This window comes from Phoca vitulina, unplaced genomic scaffold, assembly GCF_004348235.1.
Source record: "Phoca vitulina isolate PV1807 unplaced genomic scaffold, GSC_HSeal_1.0 scaffold91, whole genome shotgun sequence".
NCBI classification, from domain to species: Eukaryota; Metazoa; Chordata; class Mammalia; order Carnivora; family Phocidae; genus Phoca; species Phoca vitulina.
In genome coordinates this window covers 2,922,751-2,934,617 of record NW_022589794.1, presented here as the reverse complement: position 1 = coordinate 2,934,617, position 11,867 = coordinate 2,922,751, and the positions used below count along the sequence as shown (strand labels likewise).

Genomic DNA, 11,867 nt, shown 5'->3' with positions numbered 1-11,867 from the left:
TCGTCAGAGGCTCTGAAATTTGGGTAAGGACGTTGAGGATGTGACTGTAATGGGACGCTGCCCAGCCCAGACCATGGTGAGGAAATAGGCTGGCGTGGCAGCACCGCGTACAGCATCATAGAAAAGTTGCTGTTAGTTTCTAGCCCCTTAGACTTGTGACATACAAGCTAAGATCTTAGCAGCACAGGTAAGATCCTTTAGTTTATAAAAACGTGTGACTTCCCTTTCTTTAGAATATCAAAGCTGAGTTGGAGGTGGTACGGGACGATCTGTCCCTGACCCAGAAAGATAAATTCATGCTTCAAGCTAAAGTGTCGGAGCTGAAGAACAACATGAAGACTCTGCTCCAGCAAAACCAGCAGCTGAGACTGGACCTGCGGCGTGGCGCAGCGAAGACGGTACTCAGACCCCGCGCCTCCGTCAGGTTCCCGGGCCCAAGGCACCCCTGCTGGGCGGGTGGCTGGGGTACCTTCTGGTTACTCAGACAGGAAGTTCTGTGTAACCAACACTGAGCAGCTACTGTGTGCAGTAGAGGATGCTGGAGTCTTGTGCTTGGCAGCAGGCCAAACCCTTTTATCTTGGTGCCTTTTCCAAGAGCTTTTTGCTTCTTTTTATGAATCACGTATCATTTTGTTGTAATACGCTTTATAAGCCATATGAGGGCTCGTTTCCTGGTGTTCACAAGAGCCCCTGGCCTGGTAGGTGAGCCAGCTGGGGCCAGCACTGCCAGATGGGCTTGGGGGCCTGGGGAGCCCCGCCCAGACCCTCTGTACCCAGCATTTGTTTCTCTGCTCAGGCCACGTAAATATTCTCCAGGTGCAAAGAAATCCCTCAGACTCAGAGGTTTATTTAGCACTGTTTGGCTATCTGTGGAAAAAGTTTGAAGTTCTAGAAAGGGGAGTTGTAGGAGTTAAAAATTGACGTATTTCTTAGGGATATGCAGGGTCAAGGCGGTGGTCTTTTGTGGAAAGCCCCCACAGTTCCCATAAGGGTGTTCTCGCTTGTGATTTAGGTCGTCCCCCTGAGTAGCCAGCATTACGCTGTTTGTGCGTGGTCACGTGCATTAGGAGGAAGCTCACCCATTCAGCCAACATTCCCTGAACCCTGTGGCTGTCAGCTCTGCCAGCCTGGAAGCAGGGGGCATGCCTTCCCCGAGGGCCCATCGTGAGCTAGGATGCCCTCTGGGAGCACTTGTTGTGATGATCGGGGACCGATAAGGGGAAGGTGTGGTTGGTGTCAGCCTCCAAGTGAGAGGGCTCTAATCATGTGCTTTTAAAAACAGAGAAAGGAACTGAAAGGCGAGGCCAGCTCTTCTGGCCCCGTGACGCCAGTGAAGATCCCTGACTGCCCTGTCCCGGCCTCCCTGCTGGAGGAGCTGCTGAGGCCCCCACCTGCCGTGAGCAAGGAGCCCCTCAAGAACCTCAACAGTTGTCTCCAGCAGCTAAAGTATGAACTGTGTTCTGTGTTCTATCTCACTTGGTCTTTAAAAATAGATTGCATGGGGCGCCTGGGTGGCTCAGTTGGTTAAGCGACTGCCTTCGGCTCAGGTCATGGTCCTGGAGTCCCGGGATCGAGTCCCACATCAGGCTCCCTGCTCGGCGGGGAGTCTGCTTCTCCCTCTGACCCTCCTCCCTCTCATGCTCTCTGTCTCTCGTTCTCTCTCTCTCAAATAAATAAATAAAATCTTTAGTAAAAAAAAAAAAAAAAAAAGATTGCATGTTTAACTTGGAAGAATCCTGGTGCCAGCCCTGCGTGCCCCAAAGAGGCTGGGCAGGTCTGTGCTATGTGGGGTCACTCGGGCCCTCAGTCCCTGTCATACAGGAGGACTGCCTGGAGCTAGGTGACCCTTGGGAACGCCACACATAGCTCAAGGTTTTGCTCCCAAGAGCCTGAGGCCAGTGTTTGCAGGGCGTGGCCCTGTGGGGACATCTTTCTGTCTCTGTGAGTGGAGGCCATGTGTAGGCCCCCAGTGCCGTCTCACCCACCTTCTCCCTGAGCACAGGCCCGTGTGTGCAGACCTCTGCACCTGCAGAGAAAACTGCTGAGCCCCATAAATCGTGTGACCCCCCCCCGGGGGGGGGCTGCTTCCCAAATAGACAGGTTCTGTCAGCCACCTGAAGGTGCCGCAGATGAGCAGGCTGCTGTCTGAGTCAGGCTTGTTAGGATCCGTGTTGGAGATGACCGGTTGCCTCTTGGGGAAGTAACAGCGTCGTTTCTGGCTCTCATTTGACTGGCCTGCATTCCTTGCTTCCCCTGTCCGCCCAGGCAGGAGATGGACAGCCTGCAGCGCCAGATGGAGGCACATGCCGTCACCGTGCACGAGTCACTGTCCTCATGGACTCAGGGGGATCCCGCTGCCAGTGCTGCTCCCCTGGGAGATCACGCCAACCCCAGGGGAGATACGGAGCGACACAGTCAGTGCAGGGTCTCCAGAGAGGCGCTTGGAACAGCGGCCGCCGAGCACCCCCACTCCGAGTGCTTGTAACTACCCAAAGGAATATTCTTTTATCAATATTATTTATTTGACTGTTTGCTCTGTGTTTTTCTAAGAGATGAAGTTTAAATTTTGCATCTGCCTTTTCAAGGAGTAAAAGAACTGAACAAGAGCCAAGGATTAGAGAAATAGTAATTTGCAGATCACAACTAGCTTTTCCCATGAAATGACCAAATGCTAGCAACCTAGTTTAGATCTCAGTGAGTTTTTGAATGTGTCTGAAGGGTTACTTGCGGGAGGAGGTCTCTGTTGAGTGACTGTAGCTGCGGCCCCCTGAGGGTGATGCCAATCAGTGGCCACCGGTGGAAACGCTGCATGACTGGGTCCCGCTTCTCCCTTTCCAGATTCCGTGAGAGCTTTAGCTCCCTGCAGAAATGAAACTTTATTTGCACCTTTGGTTTTTATTTTATTTTCAATAGCTATCTCACCATAGGATGTGTATATAAATACTGAAAATCATAAGCTAATCTTTAAAAAGTGTATTCCATATTATTTAAGAATGACCTGAATTGTCTTTTTATTGATCGCCTTTTGAAAATCTGCTGTCAGGAAGTAACGTACATGTAGGATTTAGGGATGTCAGTCAGAAAATTATATTTTAAGAAATATAATTATTTTATTTACTGTACCTTCTAAAACCAAATATTCTTGGAGTGAAAAGGTTTTTTGTTTCAGTTCCACTTTATTTTTGAGAGCCTTGTCCTAAGTGCACACCCCACCCCATCTGACCCTTGGCCCTGCATGGCCTCACTCACCTTGGCTGTCCCCTAGGCGGGCCTGGCGGCCATAAGGACACCAATCACCATGTGCTGGCCTGACATGGGAGATGGTTGGGGAGGGGTCACAGGAGAGGAGGGGAGAGAGGGACCAGGGCTCCCTGCAGGGCTCTGAGCCAGGTGCAAGGCTTCTCCAGGCCTCCTCCCCCTGTCCCCCCGCACCCCGGGCCCACATGAAAATACGTCCATCAGGGCCTGTGTGGTCATCAGTGGTCATCAGGGGACATGCTGAACTCATTGCGGTGACAGCCTTCAGAAGGTCCTGTAACCTCTCATCTGGAGGGTTTTCTAGAACGGGCAGGTGGGCTGTGTGAGAAGCCAGTGGAGGCCTCCCGAGCTCCCCTGTAGGTGAGAGCCTGATTTGGAAGCAGGCTCCGTGAGCGTGGGAGATTTACTTGACTGTCTATGACCCAGGAGGGCTGTAACTTTGTCCCCTATTGGCCAAGAAATCTAAGCTGATAGTTAACTGTTGTCGGAGAAGAGAGGCCCCCAGTGCAGATCTGCTGGTCTGAAGATGAAGTTGGAAGTGTTACTGATCAGGCCACATATGCTTGTGTCAACTTACTACTTACGTCTCTTTTGTGGAGAAAACGGTTTGATATTTTTAAGCTGTTTGTGTTCTCTTACGCTATTAGAAGGTAAATTGATAAGGTAGCATTAACCACAAAGATGCTTAGTGTTTAAAAAAATTCCCTAGCAAGTATTGAAACTTCTGAAATATGTATATCACTTGTACAGGGTTAATCTTGAAATAATACTTGAAGACTTCATTATAAATATATCCTATTTTCATCTTAAGTTGGAAATCGTTTTTGACAAAATTGTTTTTGTACCATTAGAAAAGAAAAATCGTAATTTACATTCTTATTTATTTTGGGTGTTTTATCCTCAGTTTTAATTTTAAAACCAAGACATGACACTCAGCCTCATGCTGTGGCTACTTTCTCACTGCTGCTTATTGGAGGTCTCCCAGTGAAAGCCGGTCACTGTGCATTTTTTATTAGGAAAGGGTAAACGGATTCTGAATAATCCTCAAGTGAAAGCAGATTTCTGTTCCTCACCCTGTTTCCCTCATGTCTTACTTGTGTCTGCACGTGCGGGTGAGTGCGTGTGTCTGTGCACCTGCAGGCTTGTGCGGGCCTGCAGTGGCCGCGCCCCCTGCTCTCCTGATGTCCTGTGCCACCGTCATGGTCACCCCATCTTTCAGTTCCGTCAACACCCAGCCTGCCTCTGGTCTGACCTCCCTGGCTGTCCCCACGCACTGTGATGTTTCTTGTGTGGCCTGCAGCTCCTGACCTGGGGCCCTTTTGTTCAAGCTGACACCACCTTTAGGCTTCTTAACAAGTCACTTAGAAGAGGAAGCTGGACTTTGAAATCACCTGCTTCTGATTTATTGAGGGTTATTATTATTTTTTTAATCTCTAAGGGACTTGATTGGCACTTCTACCTCCCAGGCTACATTCTGCAGTGAATATCATTTGAAATATTCTGTTTGTGGGCAGAAGTGGGAATTTGGAATTTACTCATGGAAAACAACAGTCCAGTCTGGATTATTTATAGGAACAGGCTTGCTGTTACAGTATGTTTGTGTATATTATTCATCCTGTGTGATGAATACTGTATTTCTTGTTTTTCTTATGTTCCAAAAAAAAAGCTTATTGCAGTGTGGTTATCACTGATTTTTCCATGGAACACATTGGATAGATGCCACGGATCTTACGGATTTACATGGTTTTGTTCTACTGTTTGGAAGGTATAACAGGCAAGGGTTTGATAGGCTTTTTCTCTGGCCTGGGTCCAGGTCATGGGACAGACCTGCTAGGAAGATTCTCATTACACTCTTTCTTAGTTTGAAGACTTTTCTTGGTGTAGGGTTACTTACTGCAGAAGCCACGGCATATAGTCCTACTCCTATGAGTAACTTTTTAAATAGAAATGAAATGTCCTGTGTAAAGATTTCTAGTAGTGAAAGGGACCAGTGTATCTGAAAGACAAATGTCCTGGAGCCTTCCTCAAGGACGCCTGTGACGTGTGAGACGTCCTGAGCCTTACGCAAACACGTTCCAGGCAAATCTGATTGTGTGGTGGTCTCAGGTTATAATAGGACCCTTGAAGGTAATGTTGTAGAGGGTCTAGAAAACTGGATGGCTTTAAGTTACTCATTTCTGTTAAAAATTTCCTCATGAAAGGGAGTCCTCAGGTTGGGGCTGTTAGGGAAAAGGTGTCACCATGCACAACGAATTGTAACTTTAAAAAGCATGTTGATTTTTTATAAATTTAAGTGTGCTGGGGAATTCCTTAAATTTTGTGCAATAAACTATTTTTTGTTAAAGATTTTCATATTTCATTGGGGGCCTTATTTTAATATATATAGTTTGCTGTATTTGGGAGTAAATTTAATCTTGGGTTGTTACAAACGGTTTAAATACTTGTCTTAAAAGAGCATTTTACTGTTCTGCTAAAAGATTCAGATGGGTGTGAAATCTAACTTGTGCTGCTTTTGACCACAGCAGAAGAATGGCAATGTGTTAGCCATGCCCTTCCCCGTAGCCCACGCTGCACCTGCTGCCACACGCAGGTGGGTACGAAGGAGAGGCGTTCTGCTGAGCGGACCGAGAGACGGGAGGGCAGGTGCCCTTTGGGCTGCGGGCATGTCCCCGAGCATGTCCCTGTACGGGGTGCTGCGTCCACCAGTGGGCCCCACAGACTGTCACGGCTGACGACAGCTGGACCATTAATACTTCTCTGAGTCTCCGTGTCGTGGCCCAGTTTCCCCTCTTCCATCCATACTCTGTTTTCAGAAGAGTTAGCCAGACGTGGGAAGTCTTCCGTTAAGTGTTCTCATTAATGACCAGCATGATAAAACTGTATAGAAAAGAAGTCAGCTGGTGATCACAGAATGTGGTTTTGTGGCGGGATTTATGCATTACTTTCCTAGGACTCCGCTCTATCAGCTTCCCTAAACAGGGGTCCGTTAACACACGCTGCACAGCCCAAGTGAAGTGAAGTGAAGATTGCTGACTGCCTCTTGTGTGGCCCTGACTCCCTGAAAGGGGGAGGATGCAATCTTTGTTTTCTCTGCAGTAATCAGGAAAGGAAGGGTCCTGTGTCCCTGAACTTTTTTCTTTTGCCTGTAAGATTGCTAAACATTTGCAAGCACCAAACAAAGCATGCTGCACCCTCGATGGTTGTACGGTGGGTGTTCAGGAGGGGCTGGGCACCGATCGGTGGAAGGTGCAGCGGGAGTGTGTGCTGAGGGAAGGACCCAAGACTTACCACTGAGGGGAAGCCTGGTATTTAGAGATCACCAGGTCACTCAGAAATCTCCTACCTCGTGCAGGTTATGTGGGAAATACAAATAGGACTGTTTAAGCTGCTACCGTCCGGTTTGATGGATAAACACAGGAGCTGTTGGAAGAACCTCCAAGCCTTTCCTAGATGAGAAGGAATTCTCAGCAATCAGCAACTTCTAAAACCAGAAGCAGCATTTACTGGAATTCTGCTTGCCTTCATGCATGTTCTCACTCAGGACAACGAGTGTTGCAGATTCTGGTAAAAAGTATACTTTGGCGATGTCTTTTCCTGGAAACAATGGGAGATACTAAACTGTGTTGGTCTTCCCTTTTTTTTTTTTGCCTGTTTGGTGTGGGGGTGGGCCCTTCTCGCATCCCAGCTCAACTCCTGGAGCTTGAGACGGCCAAGGGCTCGGGAAACAGCGCCATGACATCCCTTTGCAACAGCGTGCTTCCCGGCTAGGCTGGAAGTGTGTGGGTCACGGCCCCATCTCGGCAGGAGCGCAGTGGCTCCGGGAAGCACCTGGAGGTTCTCATCCACACGGCCTGCAAACTGCAGGAGGAAATGGTCTGCATGCTTTTCACACACAGTCTGGGTCCAAACTCCACAGAGGGGGGGACGGTAGCCAGCTTAAAGGTATCTCACAGGACACCTCATTTTGTTTGTGAGCTTTATTTTTTTTAAAGATTTATTTTTAGGGGCGCCTGGGTGGCTCAGTTGGTTAAGCGACTGCCTTCAGCTCAGGTCATGATCCCTGGAGTCCCAGGATCAAGTCCCACATCGGGCTCCCTGCTCCACGGGGAGTCTGCTCCCTCTGACCCTCCCCCCTCTCATGCTCTCTCTCTCTCTCATTCTTTCTCTCAAATTGACAGAGAGCAAGAGCACAAGCAGGGGGAGGGGTAAAGGGAGGGGAGAAGCAGACTCCCCGCTGAGCAGGGAGCCGGATGTGGCGCTCGATCCCAGGACCCGGAGATCGTGACCTGAGCTGAAGGCAGACGCTTAACCGACTGAGCCACCCAGGTGTCCCAGAGATTTACTCATTTTAGAGAGAAAGCGGAGGGGACTGGGAGAGAGAATCCCAGGCAGACTGCCCACTGAGTGCGGAGCCTGATGACGACTCGGGGCTCCATCTCACGTCTCTGAGATCATGACCTGAGCCGAAATCAAGAGTCGGACGCTCAACTGACTGAGCCACCCAGGCGCCTGTTTGTGAGCTTTAAATGTGCATTTGTAAAGACTTGATGGATATTTCAAAGTGATTTTCCTGGTACTTAAACGTTGGTGTGTTGAAAGCTGACTGTCTCCTCTTCACCCAGAAAACAGCACTTTCCCTTGACTGGCCTCTCTGTGTTAGTGATAGGCCAGCCCTGCCCACAGCTCCTTCTGCCTGTTCGGTGCCCCTCCTGTCTCCGAGTCAGCTGAGAGCCCGGCTCGGCTCTGGAGCCAACCCTGTACCAGCCTCCTCCACTCTTGTCTGCAGTGTACGTTTGCTTGAGTTCAGAGCACAGTGTGGCTATCACACCGTCTGCAGTCTGGCCCACATCAACCCCTCCAGCTTCTTAGTCCATTCAACATTGAGAGTCCTGTGGTAAGCACTGGGCTCTCCCCCAGTTCCCCCTCCTCCGCTGGCTTCTGGCGGAGCCGGCAGGTGGCTGCCGTGGGGCAGGGAGCTCAGCACATTAGAGCCAGTGGAGCGTGTCCCTTCTGGGCCAGAGCCCTGACTGCGGGTCGCATAACCCCCACCATGGCGACAGCATGATGGTGGCCGTGTGGCAGCAAATAGGAGCAAGAAATAAACCTGGTTCCCTCAAGCCTCTGGAGACCTGGGGGAATTACTACGACATGATCGGTTGGGGCTCAGGAGCGCCCCATGCCTTGCTGGGACATCTGGCCTGCTTCCTGTGCCTAGTGCCACCCCTGCCTCGCCTTCACGCACAAGACGTGTCTGAGTGCTTGTGGCTGTCACGCACGATACCAGAGATACGGCTCTCCAGAGGGAAGAAGCCTGGTTTGTGGCATTTGGTGATTCCTAGGTGTGAATACCCTTCCTGGGCAGAGCTGAAGCTCCCGACATGATGTCTTTGGAGCTGGGAAGGGGTGTGGGCTTTCCCAGGAGACTCCAGCACATCGCTGACTGTCCCTGAGGGATGTGACCATGAGCAGAAAGCAGACCTAGCTCGACTCCTTCATAAAAGCTTCCCTAATCCCCAACCCACTGTGCTCCTTCCCCGTGTACATTTACATATAGGGAACTAAGCTTATGCCATATAGTTATTTCTGGAGAGTCCCTTTTCCTACTAGATTAGGGGGCATCAGGGGCTGGAGGACAGTACTGTGTATCCCACTCAGCAAGTGAGTTTCGTTGAACAGATGAGCCTTAAAGTCAGTGACTTTGAAGAGATATGTAAAGAAATACCAGTTGGGGGATTTTCTTTCTTGCTAATTTGGTGTAGAAATGGTGGCAGAACACTTCAAATAGAGCATATTTATGAATTAGGGATAAATAAATACCTTTATTGAAGACCTCTTAAAATTCAGAAAGATCGTGACAGCCTTGTGTGGAATAACCCTTTGCTAACCTGCACGTGCAATTTCCAGGCTCCCCTGCCAGCCAGGCTTCCTTCTGGGCTCCGCTGTGCCCTCTGCCAATGGTCCCAGCTGCCTCCTGCTGTGACTGTCCCTTGTCACTCCCAGACTGCCTGGCATGGGCTGCTTTCCTGGCTAGACCCCCGCCACAAGTAACATCATGTGTGGCTGGACTGCCCACGCTTTCCCTTCTCTTGTTGAAGAGACGTGTGAAAACGAGGCTTTCTCAGTGACACGTGAAAACGAGGCTTTCTCAGTCGTTGACGGATACCGTCCCTGGCCCTCTCGTGATCTGGGATCAGAAATGGAGTTCGGGATTAGGATAGGAGTTAGACAAACTACAAGTAGGAATTAGATCAAACCTGCTCCTGTCAGAGAAGACCATCAGTTCTAAGCTTAATTTCTGTCCATTCGTTGGAAATCCACTTCTACCTCAGTGGTACATTGTGGTCAGTAATAGGGTTGGCTTCTTAACGTTGGAACTGTTTTTCCTCATGATTATCCCACTCTTACTTCAAATGTAGTCTGCATTAGACAGTGGTGAGGAGGATCCCGCCGTCGTAGGATCCCTATCGTTCGCTGGAGTCCCAGAAGATCCCGTATCAACATTACTGGTTAGGCTGGTAAAGCTGCTTGAAGAGACCCCAAAGTTCAGTGGCTTAAATGAGGGAAGTTTCTCTTTCATGCAACAGCCCAGGCATAGAAACGGGACCAACTGGGGCAGTTTCGTGGTGCTGTCTACGTCTGGCATAACCTGTGACTTCCATCTGTGGCCTAGGACAGCGGCTCCAGGCCCCAACTTCCTATCTGCCTTTCCCACGCCCTTGGAAGGCATGTTCTGTGCCCTCGTTGAAGGGCGCAGCTCGCCAGCTCCACAGACCACACCGTCTGTTGCCTCTCCGTAGTCCCTGGGCCACAGGATGTGGTTTTTAGCTAGGCAGCAGGATGTTTGTCATTAAAAAGTGGAGGGTGGCTGCTGCTGGCCACAGCCTCTGCCCCAGTCCACAATCTGGTTGGTCCTGTCCCAACTACTGGGATTCGTGATTACTACACCAAAATCCCTTATGATAGGGGAGGACCCTGCTACCTCGTGAAGGCTCAGGCAGGTAACTTCTGCCTCGTCAACTATGGAAACGGTAATAGCAGCTAACATACCACGCCCTTACGCAGGGCGGCTGTGTAGCAAGGACAGGCATATGTTAATCCTCGCCTCTGAGACGGGTGACTGTCATCCTCCATTTCACCACTGAGGAAAATGCAGCACAGGGCAGCTAGGCAATTCATCCAAAGTTACCCAGCAGGGAGGGGCAGACAGGGCACCAGCCCAGGCAGCCTGGGCCAAGCCGGCTGCTCTCATCCGCGCAGTGGCACACATCTGTAAACAGGTCCAGAGGCCCCGGGCGACCCCGCTGGTCGAGTGCTGGGCTCTGGATTTCAGCTCAGCTTATGGCCTCGGGGTCGTGAGATCCAGCCCTGTGCGGTAGGCTCGGGATTCTCTCTCCCTCCGCCCCTACCCCCCACTCGTGCGCGATCTCTTAAATTAAAAATCTTAAAAAAAAAAAAAAAGATTGGGGAGCTGCTGGGGACAGATGTCTGTTTTCAGGATACTTAGTACTTAAAAACAAGAAATGGCAAGATTTCATTCAAGCAAGGCACTCTTCCTTTTTAAATATATACAAAATTTACAGTTAACAAGTATTTTTAGTGTCCAGTTTGGTGAGTTCTGGCAACCACCCACCCGTGTGTACCCAAGCGAGACAGGGAGCGTCTCCTTCACAGGGACGGCTCCCTCCTGCCCAGCTAGCCACCCCTCAGAGGGGGCCCCTGCTCGGACTCCTATCGCCACGAGCCTTGGCTGGCCTTCACTCTTACGGATGGAGTCGCACAGCACGCACTTGTGCGGGGAGGGGTCCTTGCGCTTGGTTCTCAGGTTCATCCCTGTTACTGCTGATATAGTGCGCACCAGAGGACCTTCAGAGGACGGCGCCCCGGCTTGGCGGTTCCCGCTGGCGACGTCCGCCTTCACACCTAAGATGCCCGGCCGAGCCGCGGAGCAGGAGCGTGCGTCCGACCTCGTGGGAAACGGCCTCGGGGTCTCCAGGGCGCGCAGCTCCTCCTACGCCCGCAGCGCTGCACTGGCAGGCCGTGCGGCCGCACACGCGCCAAAGTTAGCAGTTCTGGGGGTGAAGAGCAGTGCTTCGCTGTGGGTTTGATCTGCGTTTCACTCACCCTCACTTACTGACTCTTCTTTTGGGCCAAAGCACTGTCAGCACCGCCCCCTTAAGTGTTTTCACCAAGAATGCCACATTTCCTCAGGGTTTTTATTTGTCCCATTTAAAAAACTGAGTTACCGTAAGAGTCACCCTTTTACGTCCACGTCTGAGTTCCGACACGCACGTGGGGCGCTCCCCGCGGCCCCTGCAGTCCCCCAGTCCACTCTCCATAGTCCGCCCACCGCGAGGAATCCCGCAGCCCGGAGCCTGCCCACACGGCGCCGGCACGGCGGCTCGCACGCACGCCTACGGGAAGCCCCCCGCGCCCCAGGGCTGCGGCCGGGGAGGCCGGCGGCGCGGCTGACGGGGAACGTGTCTCCCGAGCACACGCTGCAGCTGCCGGGTCTCCGGTGTCCGCCTGCTTAGGCAGAACCTTGTTCTAAGCCCGTGCGCCGCCGGGAACTCTGCTGTGTCACAGGGTGTCCAGGAGAACCAGCCAAGTCC

The 11,867-nt window shown here is 51.2% G+C and overlaps 1 protein-coding gene across 6 annotated transcripts in view; it reads left to right on the top strand.

Annotated features, from left to right (window-relative positions):
- GOLGA3 (golgin A3) overlaps positions 1-5,616 on the top strand; it is a 43,314-nt gene extending 37,698 nt beyond the window's left edge. For all 6 annotated transcript variants that reach the window (XM_032396325.1, XM_032396324.1, XM_032396320.1 and 3 more), the window contains 3 exons: positions 234-398; positions 1,283-1,446; positions 2,266-5,616. In XM_032396325.1, coding sequence (XP_032252216.1) covers positions 234-398; positions 1,283-1,446; positions 2,266-2,485 — 549 coding nt within the window. In that variant the 3' untranslated portion in view covers positions 2,486-5,616. The remainder of the gene's footprint in view (positions 1-233; positions 399-1,282; positions 1,447-2,265) is intronic.
- Positions 5,617-11,867: the final 6,251 nt, after the last annotated feature.